General features: G+C 37.9%; 2 protein-coding genes across 3 annotated transcripts in view; one reads left to right on the plus strand and one right to left on the minus strand.

The window, feature by feature from the left end:
- Positions 1 to 20,926, minus strand: part of LOC117208724 (alkaline phosphatase, tissue-nonspecific isozyme-like) — a 179,956-nt gene that overhangs the window by 14,242 nt on the left and 144,788 nt on the right. For both annotated transcript variants that reach the window (XM_033450017.1, XM_033450018.1), the window contains exon 3: positions 8,201 to 8,375. In XM_033450017.1, the coding sequence (XP_033305908.1) occupies positions 8,201 to 8,375 (175 nt within the window). The remainder of the gene's footprint in view (positions 1 to 8,200; positions 8,376 to 20,926) is intronic.
- LOC117208725 (caspase-like) overlaps positions 9,625 to 20,926 on the plus strand; it is a 35,786-nt gene continuing 24,484 nt past the window's right edge. Inside the window, exons 1-2 of the mRNA XM_033450019.1 lie at positions 9,625 to 9,743; positions 14,426 to 14,670. Coding sequence (XP_033305910.1) covers positions 9,640 to 9,743; positions 14,426 to 14,670 — 349 coding nt within the window. The 5' untranslated portion in view covers positions 9,625 to 9,639. The remainder of the gene's footprint in view (positions 9,744 to 14,425; positions 14,671 to 20,926) is intronic.

Genomic DNA, 20,926 nt, shown 5'->3' on the forward strand with positions numbered 1-20,926 from the left:
GTTTCTCGCGGGATTAGCAATTACGTTAAGTGGGCTGACGTTGGAACGGATCGAATGTTAATTCGGCCCGAGTACGTCGATACACGGCCCTTCGTCAAAGCTTCGCTCTTGATCCTTTGATCTTGGCATCTGTGTCTTCAATTATGATTTAGCATAATGAATGGAACGATTACTTCTGGAAGCCGATAGTTGCAGTATCCACAGTAAACGAAGAAAAGTTTTCAGACAGCATATCCGATTTAATCTCGGTCGATCGACCGAGTAGAATTTTCCAAAGTCTATGCAAATTGTCGGTGGTTCCTCGATAATTTCTCGTGCAAGAATGTTCGTTCGAGAGAAACCACGAAGTTCCTCCGCAATCTTGGCCTGATTCATTTTTAAAGGCTTCCCGTTTCGCACTAAACGGAGAAATATTCTTTTTTTTCGAGACCGCGTTCCTTGTTCAGAGAAAATCGAGGGAAGGAAGTTTAAACGCGTGGTAGGATATTAAGTTCGGAGATTGTTTGTGACCGGCGAACGCTGGCAACTTAATTTGTTCGACCCGGACGGTACTTTCGGTTCTTGTTTTTCGTCCTATTTTTTTTTCCTTGTAATTTGAACTTTCCCAAAACGCTACATTCGTTTCTTTCGCCTAAGCAATTTCCGCTTGCCTCTCATTCCATTACCGTGAACTGGCGTGACGTTGGCCAAGCCAGTGGAAAAATGTACGAAACCAGAGGAATTCTGGAGATATCCTCGTATTTTGAGGGTGACCCGTTCTTAATCGTTCAAGTCGCCGTACAACAATTATCAGGAAATGAAACGTGGAGCGCGGATCGTTTAAAAGGAACGTTTTGTCTGCTTATCTCTTGCAATTAATGGCACGACGGCGCTACTCGAAAGAAACTGTTAAAACCGTACACCTTTCCCAGCTCTTGCTGTAATTAACGCCGTTGGTAATGAACGTTTTTACCTCGCCAACATTTCCTACTAAATCACCCAAAAATGAAAATATCGAGCAAGGCTCGTTTCAAAATAACAAATTCTCTGTATTTCTTCTACGAATTTCGATCGTGCATTCATTGTCAAAAATTACGAATTCAAGAGAATATCAGGAATCGCGATTGTATACAGAAATTTCCCAAGGGGAAAATAGAATTTTCTAAATTACTATTATTAATTAAATTATTTCCTTAATCCCTTGAAAGCATATATGTGATTCCATCTCAGCAACTGTCCTCTTTTTCATTGTTATGTTCTCTTTATCTCTTCGGAATCTACAATCCCAAAGGGAAAGATACGATTCAACGGAGGAAAAAAAGCATCCAAGCAGCGATACAAGCGTCATTTCTCCCACGTCGAACGTGTTACTCTGGTTGCTGGAAAAGGAGGAAGAAGTATCAAATGCAGAGCGCTTTCGAGGCGGGTATCAGCGACGCGATGGCGATAAGATAAAGCGCAATTTACATATAAACACTGGCAGAGGAACGTTTGTATGCAAATTAAAATAAAGCAACGATGAGATTCCTTCAGGTGGAAATTCCCGTGTACGAGTGGGATACACTGTCGAATATAGGTTTCACTTTCCTTCTAAAGCAAATCTTGTATTTCACGCTAAGCCGGTTGGTAAGAAACAATTTCACAATACGAAAGCGTTTTCGAATATTTGAAATAATAGGGATTTCAAGGATTTGCTAGGCGGTCGACTAAGAACGAAAGCGGTATAACCAGGGAAACAGCTTTGTCGAACATACTTCGACTACCAGAAATGAGTTACCTCTCTCTGTATTTCGCTCCGGAAACATATCTTGAATTTTCTGCATTACAACAGATCTCTTGAGAAAGTTGCGTACTGAAAAATATATCGTAACAAATGCGAGTGAAAATACAACAGAAATAAAATGAAAACATACAGAATATTTGTCGATAAAAGTTTCGCAAACAATATTAACGGAGTCTAGTGCGAATCTATATCAATTTATCTATATCAATATATCAGACTTCTTTCAAGTCGACGTCTCGACATGTTCTCAAGATTGCATATTAAAATGTGATGTTAAAACGTGAAGGGAGAGATTTTTCGTGACCTATATTTTCCTGATACGCGTAAATAGCACTAGCGGAAAGAAGACGTAAATTTAGCGTCTGTTGCTGACTGGCACGTAGAGTAGGTAGAAAGTATGTAGATGTAGAAATCCATTGCTGCAAGAAGGAGAGACGTAATAAAGTATGTACAATAGTACAAAAGTACGCCTTTCTTCAAGCGACGATATCTCAGAAGGGAAAAGCTGTATGGGCATAAAACAAAACATATTTTAAAGACGATAATTCTGCTCTTTATACGATATTAAACTTGTTGAAACAACGATTGTACTTGTGAGGTAATGTCGCGCTTGTCGTTAAATTTTAATTTATATAATTTATCAAAATTCATTTAAACAAATAATAGTTTCATCCTTGATGATGTTTTATCATTATAAGTACTCAAAGAAAGAATGTATATATACACGCTTAAGTGGTAATTACTCACGATTTTATTTTCTTTGCGTCGATACGTTTTGATTAAAAAATATTGCGGCTCTAAAGAACGAACGACGAATTTCTCGCGGCGATTCCTAGCACAATCTCATTTAGAATCACATGACGTATCGAGACTTTCCATTAAGGCCCCTTTCGCTCGATGTTTTTACCGTTTCACGACCTCTTCTTCAACCTCCCTTTTATTCGGGACCCATAAAGAACAATTTCACAGATGGAGCGGCACACTTTCACCTCGAAAGATAATGTCGCAAGAAAACCCGTTGAGAAGATGAAAAGCCACGCGAGGAAAGAAGGCAGGGAGAGTTTTCTACCGAGACTTCTTCGAGAAACCTGAAACGACACGAATAAACCACGAAGAACAGAAACGTCGAGACGTTCGCGATAGACTAAAGTTCGTGGTCGAAGGAAGATCAGCACTCTTTCCAGGTGATAAAATTTGTCTCGATATCCTCGAAATCAAATACGTCGCTCGACCGGCGAGGCGTTGTTCGTTCAATGTCGATGTGCGATAATAGAATGAATTATTGAACAGAGAGGACGCAGGAGTTAGCCAGTCGCCATTAGATAAAGTTCATTCGACGATTGGCTCTCATCACCGGAAACTCGTCGGATGAATTTGCAAATTTCGGCCTAGGAATCTCCGTTTGAATGCCGTGGAACTTCTGCCGCAAAATTTCACCCCTGTCCGTTTGTTCGCGTTACGAATAAAAGTGCCCGCTACTAAAATCGATATTCCATTTAACGAATGCATAATCGATTCAATTAATTTCGCGCTAATTATTTGTCGTGACTTCGGCCCACTCTTGGATCCGTCAATAAAGCTATTTTCCCTTGCAATTCGTTCTCGCCGCGGTGCCCGAATGCGGGTTAATTAACGAGATATCGATGTCACCGAAAATTCCATTTTTTTTTGCCAAGCGAGAATCTTGTTGGACAGTATGCGCGATGTTCACGCGTGAAAATTGCCGCCGAAATAGACTTTCGATTCGATGCAATTGGCAAAACGAAGAGTACAATAATTGCGATTGAAAGATAATTCGATTTGAAGGTATAGTCTATAGGAAGCTTGATATATATCCTATTTTAATTCTTTAAGTCCCGATTTACGTTGTTGTGTCTTTTTGGCGCGCGGCTTTTTCTTCGAAGATACATCAAATTCCCATAATTCACCCAAATATAAAATAGCATGAATAACGAATCACTGAAACTTTGTAAAACACTTCACCTCTAAAGTTTCCCATAGTTTGTCGTTCCTTTAGTAAACTTCTCATCAAGTGTCTTTCACTCAAATACTACGAGCATGCATAATATATCGGTATCAATTCAGAATCAGTGAAAGTGAAACTCGAGTAAAGTTAGACCGGGAAAAGGTAAGGAAGATTGATTGTTAGGTTTTCATGAGCACGGTTTAGGTAACGATATTAAATCAGAGCTATGTTAAGTCCGAGATTCTCGTACATTACCTATCATTCAAAGCATATCTTAGCGAAAGAAATGAATATTCTTTGATTAATTTTTTAAACCGTTAAATCTATCTATCTCTTATCCTCGACATTTTAAAGATCGTCGAAGATTTATCGGTAGTGATCTCGTAATAATCTCGTTTTCTGGTTTTCGAAGTTCTCGATCGGCTCTCTAAACTCTAAATAGTAGATACTGCATAAAAGCTTGGCTGGCTCGTCTTCGTTTGTTTGTATAGTGCCGGCGATATCGCGTATGCGTTAGATGCGATCGAATGTGCAAACAATAATTGTAAATTGACAAATTGCGGCGGTAAAGGGGCCAGAAAGCGAGACCGTGTTGTGCTAGCAAGGCGGGGAAGCGTGTCAACGGCAAACGGCACGCGATTAATCAACGAGGCAATTCATCTTAATGATCGAGCTAAGGCAGCTTGCGCTTTCATGCTCGTAACGTAGGCGCAGTCAGACGTACCAGCTCGGCTATATGCGACGTGTTTATTACTGCTCTCGATGTACATGACCGTGTGCAGCCTTGTTACATGGTACATAAGCCCATTGTTTTCGCGGCGGCTGGTTTAGCCGCGGAGAAACTGCTCCGACGGAGTCAGGATGGTTCACTTGCTAAAACTAGCTTAATCGGTTGTTGTCACTTTACCTCTCTTTCATGAAAGCATCGTGCAGAAGCTATCTGAACCATCGCTATTACCTGGTTTTATAATAAATACCGTTTTCGAGATGAAAGGTTTTTAAAGACAAACTATCCGTTCCTTTATGTACGCCGCTGTACATGGCGCTTTTAAGAAGCAAAACGTTATTTTAGAGAAGGATCAAACCGTCGAAGAGTATAATGGATCGATTAAAAGCTTTTAAACAAAACAACATATAAACGAAAATGGTCGTTGAATGTTTTATGATTTTAAAATAATTTTAACAAACCGTTCCCAAAATACATTTATTATGCAACGCCGGGTATTATCGCGTCTGCAGTTAGGATTAACGTACAAATATTTTATCGTGTAATTTATTTGAATTTTTTATAGTATAAGAGATTTGCATTGGAAATTTTTATTTATAAAAAATGTAAACATATATGTATATTCCGTCAAGGTCCCATAAAATTCGAAAATGGCATATTCGGTATTTGCAAAATATGAAAGAAATTGTTTTTGATGGTTTCATAGTATCATAGTTGTTGGTTGCTATTTGGGATTCGATATGTGTTATATGTATATATATGAAAATGTGTATTGTGAAGTTGATTTCGAATATTGCGTATTAACGAAGTACAACAGTTGTGTAAATTTATATTAAAGAGAACTATACATTTATTTCTTGCATTATTATATTGCACCTATTATATTACATTGTTATACCTATGTTCCGTGTATAGTTGTGCGCATATTTTAATACATTAAATTTGCCTAATGTTCTCTGTTCGTACAGGTTTCGTGTTATCAGTTATCGCCGTAAAATTATCGTCATTAATGTCATTGCATGAAGTGGTATACTACGCAATCGTATGATGTTAACCCAAATCGGATAAGTGATTATTTATACGCATCTGTTAATTACGTTACTCTGAGAGTGTTATTTTATTCGTGAAATTTCATTTAATATTTACGTCCTCTATTTATCTGCTCTTTCAAAATTAATTATTTTAAATTATACGCGATAACTCTGCAGATAATAGCTCGTTAATTATAAAACAACCACCAAGTTATTTTCCGACGACACTTTAGGTTATTAAAAAACGTGAAATCATTATTCTAACGACAATAGGCGTTCGAGAGTGAGCAATTAGGTATGATATTCAATTTGCAGACGAAGGTCAAAATTATAAAATTCCATATACGTGAGCGAACTTTAAAATATATTTACGTGATTTATCATATTTATGAAACATGACGTATGACACATGAAACATAACGAAATCATAAATATTGAAATTTGTACGCTTCTACGACTCCTACTTTCATTTCGTCCTAGTTTTGAAAAATGCTTGAATGCTGCAGGAAAGTTTGAAATTTTATAACTAAGAGAGAATCGATCCACAGAGTACAACGATATTAAAAACACGTCAGCAGCGCAGTTGCTATTCACCACAGGACTAGTCAAAGGACTATGATAAAACCGAACATGTCCCTATTAGAAATTAAAATCATCGATCAGTTCCAGGTGTATTCTTGGCATATGGCAAGTACAAAATGCATCTAATAAACCTACCGATCTTCCAATTTTAACGAATCAGCGAGACTTTCGTCATTACAGCCGTAGATATTTGCTCCATATAAAATAAAGATATTCTTCGCAATTGTACTGTAAAATTACAAATTCGAACAACAATGTCTGACGGAGGAAAATTAGAAAATCATGATTGGATAAAAGAGCTGTTCTATATCGGTGACAATGAGGTTCGATCGTGGCGCAATATGACGATCGCGGTAACATCCCCTAGCACCTCTTAATATTCGTGCATGCGCGCCAGAGAAATTCTGTTAATTGCTCGATACCATTCTAATGAGGCCAGGTTATAACCAGACAATCCAATGGGCATCGTAGCTTACGCCGATACCCGATGATTTCGATAGATATCGCAGTCGAAGGCTCTCTGTACCATCGATCTAAAACTGAGCGGATTTTGGTGAAAACGTGGAAATGGGGACTTCGAATTCGTAAAAAAGTTCGATTTCGTCCGGCCTCGAAATTAGAACAATCTTCGTCGGTTTGACCATTTAGAAAAATTACATTCTGCCCGCAGAGGCTTTTAATTCATAAGAAATTCGGAAAAATACGATATTCGAATTTTTCACGTAGACATTCTCGCTATACTTGCGATCGAGCGTTCGTTATTTCATTAATAAATGTGCCTGGTATTTTATTCGTGATTTCAGACTCATACAACGAATTGTAGAAACATTCCAGGGTTTTTTTTCATTTAAAACAGCCGGTGCTTGTAACGTTCAAATTTTAGCTCGTTTCATTGTTACCTGAACTCTATTCTACGAGCGGTCCGAATTGCACATGGCCAGAATTTATGCTCGAAAATTCGCTTTTCGTCCCGGGGATATTTGGCACAGAATGGCACGTGAAAAAATAACACTCGAATCTTATGATCTCACTACTGTCGTGATAACGTTGCTCGGATTCATATTAACTGTTTAATTTTATACGTTTAGCGTAGAACCAAAGGCGGAAAGCATGGGAAAAGCGAAAACTTTGCAATTGTGAAATAACGCAAGAATTTTGCAATCGTATAATAAACGATAATTACAACATCAAAGTGTTTGTAGGTAGTCTTAAACTTTTAATTTCTATGAATTCCGGGCGCAACAATTTTTTAAGCTCAGAGAAATATAAAAGATTTGAAGCACGTGGATATTCAGGTACATTCCTGTCCAGGTAAGCGTCCAAACATTTGGTAATTCCGCGCATAGAATCATCGATTATGCCGCTGGAAGCTGACCATTGTTCTTTCGCCTTTTCTCGCTCTGTTTCCGACCGTACGTTGGCAACATGAAGTGAAGTCTATGACATTGCTTCATCGACGGCGTAATAACTCAACAGCACATCTTAACCAAAATTCATCAGCCGAATTGCGCCATTTGATTACGCAACTTCGCCCATGCAAACTAATGCTAAGTATGTCATATAAACAGTGTTTCTGATCGTGTTCTTGGTTATTCGAGGCTTTCGTTAAACTTGGCTGTGAATTTGTAGATAAACTTATAAACGACTTTTATCGTTTATCGAACATAGTTAATCAATCAATCTCAAACGTGTTTATCAGATAAGAGAATTGTAAGTAGTAACTAAAACAAGTATTAATTGGCATCTGTTGATAGTAACTGAACCAAGTATTAATTGGCATCTGTTGATGTGAATCATGTTCGAATTGGATTTAATGATAAATGTCGTCGTTTGTTTAAGATAAAGCATAATTTGTTTAAGATAAAGGGATATAAATATTTACTTTTCGCAAAGAACAATTTAAATAGGAATTATTGTTTACAGCGATTCTCATTTCATGATCAAGTCTGGCATTTTTAAACGGGCAAAGTGCAGGATTTCGTAAAACAAGAGAAACAAAAGGAAACATTTCAGAAAACATCAATTGTCAGGGTAAACGATGCTACCAATTAAGTTGCAATTGATCGGAGCGAATGGGATGCGATTGCACATAATCCTTTGCATTAGTTGTTGACGTTCGTGTATTTACTCACCCTGTTCCTGCGCCCAATTGATAAGGGACGGTACACGGGCATCAAAACTGGAATAACAGTTCTCAAAGCGTGCAGAGGAGTCCAGGCCAACAGTCTCGTAATTGGCTTTAACTCCGCACAGTAATGCCGTCGCGCATGCCGACGATTCTCCGACTTGGGCGTCCATGTTATACGTCTAAAAACCAACAGAGATGGTAGATCAGTTTTAAATCAGTTTTAAATATCCGCTATATTATAGGAAAGAAGATTATTCTCCGTAAAACACTCGCAACCAGGAAGAACATTCGATTCGGTAACGCTCGAACGCGTACACTTAATTGTAAATGACAATGATATAATTTTTTATTAGTGAATCACATACTTTCATTAGTGTAATTCTATTAATATGAGTCACATTTCAAAACGATATATATTTTAGATCTGTCGTATTCGAAGCAATGAGTCACGGTAACCTCTAGCACGATCAATATGAAAGCGATAAGAAATATATTAGCGATAGTAATATATACGATGACTACAGCATCGACCAAATAATGCTCTCAACATCTCGTGCGATGTTGTATTGATTCTTTATTCGATATCGAATCAGTAGAGATATTAAATATTAAATAATAAAAGTTAGATATTAAAATATATTAAAGATCCTTAACATCATACGTATAAATATCTGCAATTAGAAATAAAGAAAAGGATGGAGAATTATTCAAGGAAATAGAAATAATTTCGTATTCATCGAAAAATCCTTCCGAAAAAGAAAAGATCGTTGCTAATTCATTTGTGTCTTTTCATCTATCACGATAAAAGGAACGCTGCTCTTATCAAAAGTAAAGCAAACATTTCACAACTGACGCAACACGAGCTCTCCATGGGTTGCCTCATAAATTATTTCGGACGTTCGTCGAGCGCATTGTGCGTTATGATAATCGGCCTTTCTTTAGCGACCACGTTGCGGGAAGTTGGGAGGTCAGAGACCACATAGTGGAATAGAGAGAACGGAACCTTGGTGTACATAAATCTTGATGGTATTATCCGTAGAAGGCCGACCTTGAGTAAAATAGTGCTGACATCCGACAGTTTTCTTATTATTCGAAAATTGTACGAACCAGTCGATCGCCGTACGATTTAAGTAATAATACGGCACTGTTATAACCCAGATGTCTGGAAAGGTGCGAGTTTCCGGTTCTGATAACGCGATCAAAAGGCTAGAAAAGCGCTATTAATATACGGTACTTTGATTCCCTCTCTTGCTTTGCGAATCACAAATGATTCCAGTAACAAAGATCGATATCAATAACGAATACGATATCAGTACTTCGATAAGATAAGCAACTACCTATAAAATTGGACGTCATCTCTTCCTCATTGGTTTTCTGTAACAGTGATTACGAACGGCAACGTTATTCAAGGATTTATTACCGACAACTACAGCAATATTCAAGATGGAATCATTACGAGAGCGCAACAAATTACTACGTCAAAAGTTTTTTGGAGAAAATGGAAACTTGCACTCCGAAGTGGATAGTCGGATGTCTGCAAAACCAAAGTGAGTGCTTTAACATTTCTTTGAGAGATCGGTTTATACCTAAATGAATATTCTTTGATGACACGACAACATTGAAAAGAAAACAAAAAACTAGGACCGTAACGGTCGGTCTTCAGCGAAAATGATCGATTTTATTTGTCAGCGGGGAGGTGTCCTCGAAATGGTTTCAGAAAATACGAGAAAGCGGTATATTTTTTCTTCGAGCGGACACGCCAACGGAAACAGTAACATATACGTGTTCAGATATCAAATCTTTGATAAACGTGACTTAAGTTAGGCTACGTGTGAAGCGTCAACGGCGCAATAAACGTAGAAACCGCTTCGCGTGATCTAGAACGGTTGTATATTACCAACGTGTATGAAAGTGCAGGGAGCACGGTCAGCACATGATATATGCATATTTACCGGCTGAGAATTAACATTTCTATGCTGAAATTAATTTTACGTGCCAGTTTATGGCTGTATGTCGCGCGAGGTGTCTGCTTATTGCACTCTGAAATATTAAGGAGGACCGTGTTACCGTGCGGTCATGATTTGGAGAAGTTAAACGGAGTATAATTTCGCTTCTCGAGTATTGAGCTAACGAGAGATGTATATATATGTATATGTTTCGAATCTTTCACTAAGAAAGGAAAAACCAGTAACAGTTTACAACCACATTATTAAATTCGCACCATAGAGGGGTAAAGCTTATCGGAATTTTTCTCTTCGACAATTCCCCCCGATTTCGTTTATCATCGAGAATATAGCAAATGATAAGAACAGTTATAGTAAAACAAAACACTCAGCCTCTTTCCTAAACCATCGAACTTCACCCTCTTCCAATTTACATGCGTATTTTAAGGAAAATTTGCAGAAAATTCGCGACTCGCCCTGTCCTTCGCGAAAAGAAACATAAGATCTCCGAACCAAATGACCGTCCAGTTACATTAACCAGTTCATCATATCTTTTCATCATATTCGAAAAGATTCGAACTGGCTAAAAACAAAATTGACAGTCCCTCATTCCCAGCCGCAATTTCGTAGCAGACGGTCTTCTTCCCTCAATTGGACTGGATCGTTATAATCGTTGCTCGGGGATTTATATTCCCGACGTCGAGACAGAGGGAACAGGGGTTGGGATTAGTGGTCGGTACAAAATGTTTTCGAGTTCAAAGGAAACGCGACGAACTGCTATAATACCGGTAACTCGTTTCTCTTTCCCAATGAACGTTTGTTTGGTAATGGGCGGTAGGTCCGCGCGCATTTATGACTAGTTTGTAAGCACTTTGCAGCGGGCTTTGTCAAGCAAGACCCCGTTATTCGCGTCCGCGTGCACGAATTTGCCCGACTGCGCGCCCATGAAAGCGTGTCTCTACATTCACCTAGGGAAGAGTCTTTCAACTGGCAACCTGCTATCTCCAGCCGTTTAAAAAGCCCTATCCAGCATCGTTGGCTGACGTTTTGTGTCCCTCTTTCGTTCGTTCTTTTGTTTTTCATGTTCCGCCACCTCTCTTTTTCGTTCGCTTTGCTACGTGTTTCGAGCGATGCGCAGGTGGTTTTTACGGTTTTGAAACGATTCAGTTACAATCGACGCGTAAAATCGTCAATGAATTGCATGGATTTTTATTTCCTTTTTAATGATGTTTATTTAATTGAAGAAAATAATATTTTCATTCCTCTTCGATTTTGTTCGATGTTATGAAAGAGGTAGAAGGTTTAAACAGCGATGCATAATGTTATGCATTTGTTTGTTCACAAGCTGAGCTTCGAGAGCGATGTTAAGTATCTAAAGGTATAATTTATTTGAGTACGGTGTTGTAACGAATGAACTCTGACGTAATAATGTTTATAGCTAAACGTAAGCAGTACCTTTGCTACAATCGTGTACCAGAGATAGTAAACATGGCATAAGCAATAGAATAGATGTAAATGCACGTAAATACATAAAACGTAATCCCGATTTGAACTAGTAATATCAACTTGCATATTGTGCCGCGATAACATCGATAGAAATCGAGAACGATATACGGTATATGTATGTGTTAAATATGGAAATTAGATGTCTCTGAATTTTGTAATAGTCGGAAAATTGGTCTCTTAGCACTACACGCGGCAGAGTAATTATAATTTCTAACACAAAATTGAAAAAATTCGACAGAATTTCACAACAACGTACTAAACACAGTGTAAGCAAGATGCAGAATATATCTGCATATATAAAAATTATACTATTGTTTCTTCACAGAGAGAAGTCTCTAAATTCTGAAAGCACGTTGGAATTGTTGGTTATGCCTGCTGGAACTTCGTTTCAAGTACACGCTGTTCTTCCGTACGAGGATTCAATCCTACACAGACGTTCGCACATAGATGCACGCAATTCAACCAAGTATATAGCCTTTGACGCGCGCATTCATAGAGTTCTAAGTTCCAAACACAACAACCATACTTCTCTCTGAGAGTACACTCCTACTACAACACGAACGCGCATTGTAAATGCGATAGCAATTGCCACCTGTTTAGGAACATCGTGTCACCTGCAGTTGTAAAATGTGCCATTTAGTAGTACGACAATTAAAAAATAACGATACAATCGCTTTCACGAAAAGTATTCATTGCAGAAATAGCGCGGTGCGCTCGATCTCGATTCTCTCGTGGGAGTATCGATTGCAGAACCAACTTCAATCGCCTACACGACATTTTTTTATCGTCACTACGTTTATTTTATTTCAAACATAGAAAGAACTGTTTAGCAAAACACGCAAATACAAATTTTTAATTTTCTTCCATCATCGATTAAAGTAATCATAAAGCAAGCTCAAATAGCAAAGTACCATTATCAAACCAACGTTTCGTCTTTTAAATAATTAAGTAATAATTAAGAAGTCGAGAAAGTCTCACTCGATTCCCCGACAATACCCATCTCTATATCCGATTCGTCGTAGTATCACGACGTGTTACTTGGTGTTCATCGTGTGAAAATGGTGGTAATCGCGCATACTAACTCCACCGAACACGCGACTGGTTCGATCAGCTCACGAACACACGTTTACAAGGAGGTAGGAGGGCAGCATAGTTGTACGATAAAACGGTCGAGCCATTACTTGGAAGTTCTTTAGCCTGGGATTGCGATCTAAGTTAAAATTAAATCGACCGTCGGATGATACGGCGGACTCGTGCACGCTCATGTGCGCTTCTCTGTGAACGTAGATTGCAGACGCTCTCTCCACCAGCGAGCAAGATTTTCCGTTCGTAGCGTGCACCTTTCGTACGTGAGCGGAAAGTACGAAACAGCCTAATACACTTTGGAACGAGGGCGAGGCTCTCGCGACAGATTATACGCTTTCGCGCCTTTCCAACAGAGGCAAACCTTTCGAATTCGCGCACCGGAAGTTGCCACGGTGCCCAAGAAATACAAGTTCCGATGCTTTCGTTTAGATCTCTATAAGTGTACTCCCACAGCTGTTTCCTAAACGTTCACGGAGAACTCGAGCTTGTACAGTTCTCGATTGGTTGCGTTGGGTTTTGGAAAGTTGGCGCAAGTATAGGTAGAACGTTGGAAGTATTTTGTTGGAGAAGTGCAGAGTTGAAAGATTCCAAAGTCCATTGCAGTCGAAATTTCTATTGGATAAATCATCGTATTGCTACTATCGAGCAAATATACTAATTTAGACGATACTATTAAATACCATTCGGGAAGAAACTTATATCTTATTTAGAGATAAACTACGATACACAAACACCGAGACAATGTTCATTCGTTGAATTCGCGGCCGCATAAACGTCGAAAAGTTTCTTGCAGAATTGTGCTTAGTGTCGACCTTCGCCTCCTAGAGACGTTATTTGTCGCGCGTCTGTGGACCGTTGTCCTGGCAAACGAGCTAGCCAACTCTCTTCTCCAGGTCCAAAATTTTACGAGCAACATAAAAACCGTCAACGTGCAACGTCGACACCGAAATTGCGGGGATACGCGCTTCGTTGCGGCGTTTCGGTTTCATTCTTTTTTCTTCTTTTTCCTTCTCTTTTCTGTTTTTTTTTTTTTTTTTTTACCGGCTTCCTACCATCGCGCCGTATCGATCGACGAAATTCGGAAACAGAGAAATTTTTCGACGGACAAAAATATACGCGCGCTAGTTATTGCGAATCCGCGAGCCCGGGTGCGAACATGGACAACGATCGTAAAACAGAATGAGAAGGGTTTTCGAGCTGTGTAATTCGCCGCTTAACAGGTCCTATATTAGACGGACTAGAATTGAGTGGAAAGAACGAATTACGGCATTGAATTTACATTGGAATATGAATCTCCTAATTAAATACCGTTCGCTCGCGTAACGCCGCCGTGTCGACGCCATAATCGAACGAATAAATTGTTTCCACGCGGAATACGAATTGCGTAAACTGCCTCTGGGATATTGAATGTGTATATCCGCTGGGAGGAAGTTTGAAACAGGGTTCGTAGAGAAATAGGATAACTCCCAAACGATATGATTTCGATATGTTGAAAATAAGCTATGGGAGGTTAGTTCGCGATACTGTTTTGTCAATTTTTTCATAAAAATTTTCTGCAATTTTCTATGTATATTTGAACTATGTTCTTCTTGGAGTACATTTACGTCTACGTATTTGCTCATTCGTTACGAAATTAAGAAAAATAGTAATTCTTTAATTTACATATATTGTTTTTCTTTTTCCTGTTTTTTAAGGGATGAGCCTGTCAGACCGAGTTGTACAATTAATCTGGACCCACATTCGGAAGTATATAACATGAATCACAAACGAAGAGGTATCGCGTTAATCTTCAGCCACGTCAATTTCAAGAAACTGGAAAAACGAGTTGGTGGGGAAAAAGATTCGAAGGAACTGGAGCAAACATTAAAGTATCTTGGCTTTGACGTTCGAGTTTACGACGACTCGAATGTTAAAACGATATTGTCGACGGTGCAAGACGGTAAGCACACATTTTCCAAAGTCTTGAAAGAAGCTTCTTTGAACTGGTTCTTTGCTTGACACCGTAAGTCATTTTGAAGTGATGAAAAATGAGCGAACGGCGTTATAAATGAAATTCCACATAGATCATTAATTTATCTTGAATCAATATTTGAAAATGATTTATTACGATTTCAATCATTTTATAAATTATTTCCGTTAGAATAACGACATTACGTACAAAATCTGACGCGATCCATCCGATAAGACACGAAAATAATTTTGTCTTGAAGCAATAAACTTGCAAATTTCCTCTGCTCATTGAAACAACGAACGCGTGACAGAATTGAAAACAAAAATAAAACCGGTCCAGCAATTTGCAATTGGTCCCTCGATGCTGCCGCGTGAAATTGCATGAAAATCATTCGCAAAATTACGATAAATTCCGGTAGATCGTTTCCGCTTTGAAATTTTTTATTCGAAGTAGCAGACTGCGATGTGAGCGGGCTGGGGATAACGCGATTTGGAGCGCAAACCACGTTTTATTCGTAGCCGGGGACAGGTTTTAATCATTTTTCTGCGCTGCTCGTTAAACAGCGTGCAATCCGTGATGGCAAGCGGAGACGGATAATACGTGAAATAATTCATTTTGACCGTGACTGGGTAACGAATCGCGTATCCATTATTTGGGTAACGTCACTTTGATGTAGTCCGCCATAGTCCGTTTCGACTGAAAACCTGATTCTGCTGCGATTGCCTTCTAAATCGAAATGTTTTCAAACCCGCTGAATTACCTCAAACGAAAAGAAGCATCGGTTTCGACCGTTCGATTACATGTAATTATAAATGTACCCTGCTGACTGATTATACACGCGTATAAAACATTTAAAGTTTAAACGTATACAATAGTATTATATATATGCATTTCCTCTCGAATTATTTATTAAAAATACAAAAAGAATATTCGTACGAATATCGTCTGATTAAATCGTTATCTTTTTCAAATTGTTATCTATCGGCGATTTTAATATTAGTGTCTTTTTTCAAATGGAACGAATATTATTGATTCACTAGTTATTTCGTATGAAGGCTATATTTGAACAATAATTTATTGACTATCTTCGTGAATATATTATAAATAACAAACACGTATAATATTTCTTACTCATGAGGCTAAGACTAATTTAAGGAAAGATTCTTTATGCGGAATACTACATGTATAATTCATGGAACAATTCAATTTCAAATTCCATTGTATTCTTCAATTTCATTGTGATCTTCAAATTCCATGTAGCGGCACACACCGTGTAAATTTATACGGAATCCTCAGCAGATTTAAACAGAGGCCGTGACACAGGCGTGGAACACTGTTTTCCAGTGAGCACATTCGAAACATATTCGTCGCGAACTCGGCAAACCGATGTTCCTAAATTCGCTTAGCGTGCGGGGAGCCGTAACGTGGCCATAAAATTCGCGTGGCTTGGCGAACGTTGGAACCTTTGCTCAACAAATCGTCGGTAAACCGTTTGAAAAGAGGATAAAAGCGGAAGCGTAACTGTCCATGAAAAGTCACCAGGAACCGTTCTCGTTCGATTCATTCTTTTCCTTTCCTCTTTCTTCTATTTATCGTTGATCCATTCAAATATTGACACAATAGGCGTCACCACCGTGTTCGACATACATTTATCAAACGCTTTTGTCGACGTCGAACAAAGATGTTCTTACATTGTCGGGCAAGCGTGAAGCTCGTAAATCGCGCGCTCCTGAATCATCCATAGATCGCAACAAACGTTCTGAAGGGTTTCATTTAAAACGCCTTTCCATGGTAGGATTATCCGAACGATGAATTTCAATGAACGGCTTGGTTGCAGTCCGCGTTTTATGATATCTGTATCGCTCCTTTCGTCGGGTCGATGGGAAAACGATAAATCGTCTACTAAATATTTTCTTTACTCTAAGCAGGTATAATATATAATATTAAATGTATATAGAACGATATAATTAAAAAAAGAAAGACAATATTTATGAATTGTACGAGGGTCATATACTATTGGAGAAACTGTTGTCTGAATGATCAATGAGAACGCGATGTTCAAATAATGCTTGTAATCTTTCCAAGAAGGATTAAATATTCGACATGATAAAAATTCTTGAAAAGAGTTCAGTAACCTATAACGGAAGATGATTCATGCACTCAATTTCTTGCTATTTTAATCACCTAACCGTGATTGGGTCTGTGGCGCCTGATTTCGATGAAGTTATATTTGATCACGTGTAGCTAAGATCATTATCGATACCTGAAAGTTTTGGTGATATCGGCAACGTTGCGAGTCCCACTAACGAACAATTCAAAATCAAGCCTATTTCTTCGATAGATATTTAAATACCTTTTTTTAAACGAAATATTCGTGTTAATTGGTTAAATGATTGTGAAAAAGCGGATCGTGGAAATTTGTTATCGAAATGCTGTTAGGGAATGGAATTAAATTTATTCGTCGCAAAAATATTGATGTATAACTGGCCTATGAAAATTTGTCAGGTGTTTTGAATTCTCTGTCGCATTTTTGTATCGCATAATTGTATGGTAGGGGGTAGAGTCGATGGAATTTCGTAATACAAACGGGAATATCGCTGAAACAGTAATGGGAAAACAATAGCGTTAATAATGGAAATGATGAATTAAATATTTAACGATGATCCCAGCATTTTCCCATGTTTGTTTGATTTGGTTTCACGAATAACATATTTGCAAGCATACAGTAATATTTAAATTATCGATGAAAATATTTATCGGTGTAATAATAAAATAGCGAAAAGCTAAGATATCTAAGATCAGTTTTATTCCTTAAACTGAATTTTTAACATAAAAGATCTCGAATTTTTGTCTCCTTATGACGCACAAATGTCAGATAAAATTCGTGTCACACGCAAAGGGAATGCTGAAATAGACTCGAGTGTTTACACGCGATTTTCTCGTCGTTTTCCAGTCCTCAAACCTGCCTTACAAGACATTCCCATTTGCATGTTTGATGCATAAAAAGTATCTCTGCCCTCAATTTTTCCTCCTATTGAAACTCACAAATTTCGAATAAAATTTGCATTCTCTAAACGTTTCTCCGATATGTACATAGTTGCTGTTAGTGAAAAGCCATGAATTTAAATGAAATCTATTTATTATTTTCCGAATTTCTTACTTTCAAACAGATTTAATGCTCCGCTGTAAAATATTTTCAGCATTCACTCAACAGATCGCTAACTCGTTCGTAAATATCCGAAAAATACTTAACCTATGGATCCACTCAATCGCGATTATTCTCTCTTAAATTTTTGCTCCAAAGAAGAAAATAAATTTTGATGGATTAGGTTAAAGTGCATTTTTTTACAATACGAGATTAAAGGATAGTGACGCAAACAAAGAAGAACGTGGACGGTCGATAAACATTCCTAAAATCTACAACTGCATTCAAACTTCATTCATCGACCAAATCACCGTTCCCTTTTATCCCGATAGTAAACCCACCCTGAATCGATCGAGGATAAATTGACAGAGACTGTTGATCAACCTCGAACAGGGTTTCACGTTTTTTTGTTTGGAAAATTTTTATATAAAAAGGATTAAATAGCGACAGTGGTCTATCAATGATTCTCGTGAAAGTCTTTGTCGAAAGTTTGGCGAGGAAAAAGAAGGAAGGATAACGGGGTCTGTCGTCTCTTGAACATGATTGTCCGAGCATGGATAATGATGACGTCGATGAATGAACGTTACGAGAAGTTGCACAAACATCTTACAATGAAACGAGCTCATTAAGCTTCCTTCTGCCAGCCAGGTAACCGGTTTCCACCAAGATATAACTAGTAGAGACAATCACGCAAAATATATGGGCGTATGCGCGTAGTGGAGCAGAAAGTCGGATGATCGCGGAACTTTATAATAAGCGAGGAAACTTTTCATACTCCGTCGGCCTGGGATGCGTCAAGAGATAGTCGAAGACAAAAGTAACTGGACAGACAGTGGAAATAGGTATGAATGAGATTTCGTTTAAATACATCTCGTTTACAGAAAAATGTAAATATTAATTTCAGTTATGTACTAAACAATCTATGTACTATAAAGACATATAGTAAATGAAACTTCAATTTGTGTATACGACTAATATAAGTACTAGTACTTACACTATCTGTCTGCTTACTTTTGTCACCGACTGTATTTCATGTACCGTTTATAGCTAGTTTTTTCTTTTTTCTTTTTTCTCCTCTTATCTGCCTTGCTTTCCATGTCGTTCGTTTTCGTATGATTTCCTTTTTCTTTTTTTTTGTCAATTTTGAAGGCAAAGGACGAGAGTTAAATTCTACTAGATATTTTATGCACTCTACATGTTTGAAAGTCTGGGGTTAATAAAAAATGAGCGTAGCCTGTAAACATGGAAATATTTGCAACGAAAAATTTGTATTTAGAGCTACGGGCGTTTCGAAAACGCGTATCACGTTACGTACTTCGTTTCTCGATTTTATTCGATTTTACTTGATTTCAGCTTAATTTGCCAATACATGTAAAATTTACATGGATTATTAAAAGCCGATGGCTTGAGTCAATATTTGATTTTTTACTTTTGAAACATACAATGAAAGTAATAAATTCGAAATACATATAAAAATGATAGAAATATGTAGAGAAGTATTGGATGACAAGCCAAAAAAAAAAAAAAAAAATTGCGATCTCCCTCGATGAACGTTGCTGCCGTTCGCAGACATTTTTTTTGCACGATTTCATCAGCGACTAAAAGTTCCATTTCAACCGGCAGAACGGGACTTTCAATTATTCCGTGTCGTTACAGTTATCGGGAAATTTTTTGGCCAGTCGACAGGTGTTTTGTAAACGGCGTGTAATTAAACAGGTTTAATGATCGCTGTTTTATTCGACCGCGCGCACGTTGGCCACGACCGTGCGAATGAAAAATTGCCATTGCACTATTCATACGATGTCGCCAGATAATACCGTCGCCGACGGAACATTATCAGAACATTACGCAAATACGTCCACTGTTAGTTCCAAATGGGCGATGAGCTGTTTCTTGCAATTTGCTATGTTGATTGTGTTTTGCCTAATGACAATAAAATACATTACTGGCACATCGAGTAGAATATTATATTTTACTGTCTCGTTAGATTAAATTTAAGCGAATATAAATGTTAGCGAATTATAACTGTTGAAAGCTACAAAGGATCTCGTTTTGCTCTGTTTTGCAATTATTGCATTTTTTCCATAATTGAGCAGTAAAACAATTTCCCAATTAAGCGTACAAAAGGTAACCAGCGTGTAAAATGTACGTATATGCGGAACACGTTTCAGTTGAGTTCAGGAAATCAACGATGTGAACGCGGTATCCAGGATCTCAATTTTTTTCGTGAGATCGTGATTTTGAAAATGGAAATTTGAGGCACAGTATAAGACACTTATATTTCAGAACGTCGCCAGAAATATCTACGTATAACGAGCTAACTCGGTCGAATCGGATATACCGATTTAATTTTTACATATCGTGCAGTAGTACGGAAGCAGTAGCACGTATCAACGATACGATCGGCAACGGGGTTGCGAGAAACTGTTTTGAACGCGTAGCTGCGTAAACTGTTCGATTATATATTTTATAAAAGTTGCTGTCGCTATTTTTAATGCTTCAATTTCTGGCACTGTGCCATGTTAGCTCAGCTTCTATTCTGTGAATTCGATTGGACTCTGAAGAGTTCAGAAACTTTTTCCATCTAGCCACTCGACGACGTTGAAATTTTTGCTTCTCAATCGGCTATTTGTACGATGGAAATATCAATAATAAAGCGAGTATCGCACGGTAGACCGTATCTCATTATGATCGTGGTACTTTCCGTTAATATAGATAGTTATTGTAAAATGTTGATCGAACTGTGAATAAAATGTTTAAGTGGCAAATGTTTCCATTCGTGGCACTGTTCTCATATTCTAATGATAGGATAAATATACATCGTACATCTTGTAAAATTCAGTATTAAACATAGATCTTTGTGTATCGAAATCTAATAGAGCTACGAGAAGGGAAGGATGAACAAACAGTAAAATGCTTCACAATTTCATGAATATTTTAAGAACACCAATTTTCTCAAGTATCCTCTGCCCCCATTGAAGCCACGCAAACAGAGTTTTGTTCGACTAGCACAAAAGTCAAATAAAAACAAATTTAGATCTTAACGCAATGAATAGATACCTATATTGTAGGTGTATGTATCTACGTACACTCAAATGA

Source organism: Bombus bifarius, unplaced genomic scaffold (assembly GCF_011952205.1).
Source record: "Bombus bifarius isolate JDL3187 unplaced genomic scaffold, Bbif_JDL3187 scf7180000008161, whole genome shotgun sequence".
Classification (NCBI taxonomy): domain Eukaryota; kingdom Metazoa; phylum Arthropoda; class Insecta; order Hymenoptera; family Apidae; genus Bombus; species Bombus bifarius.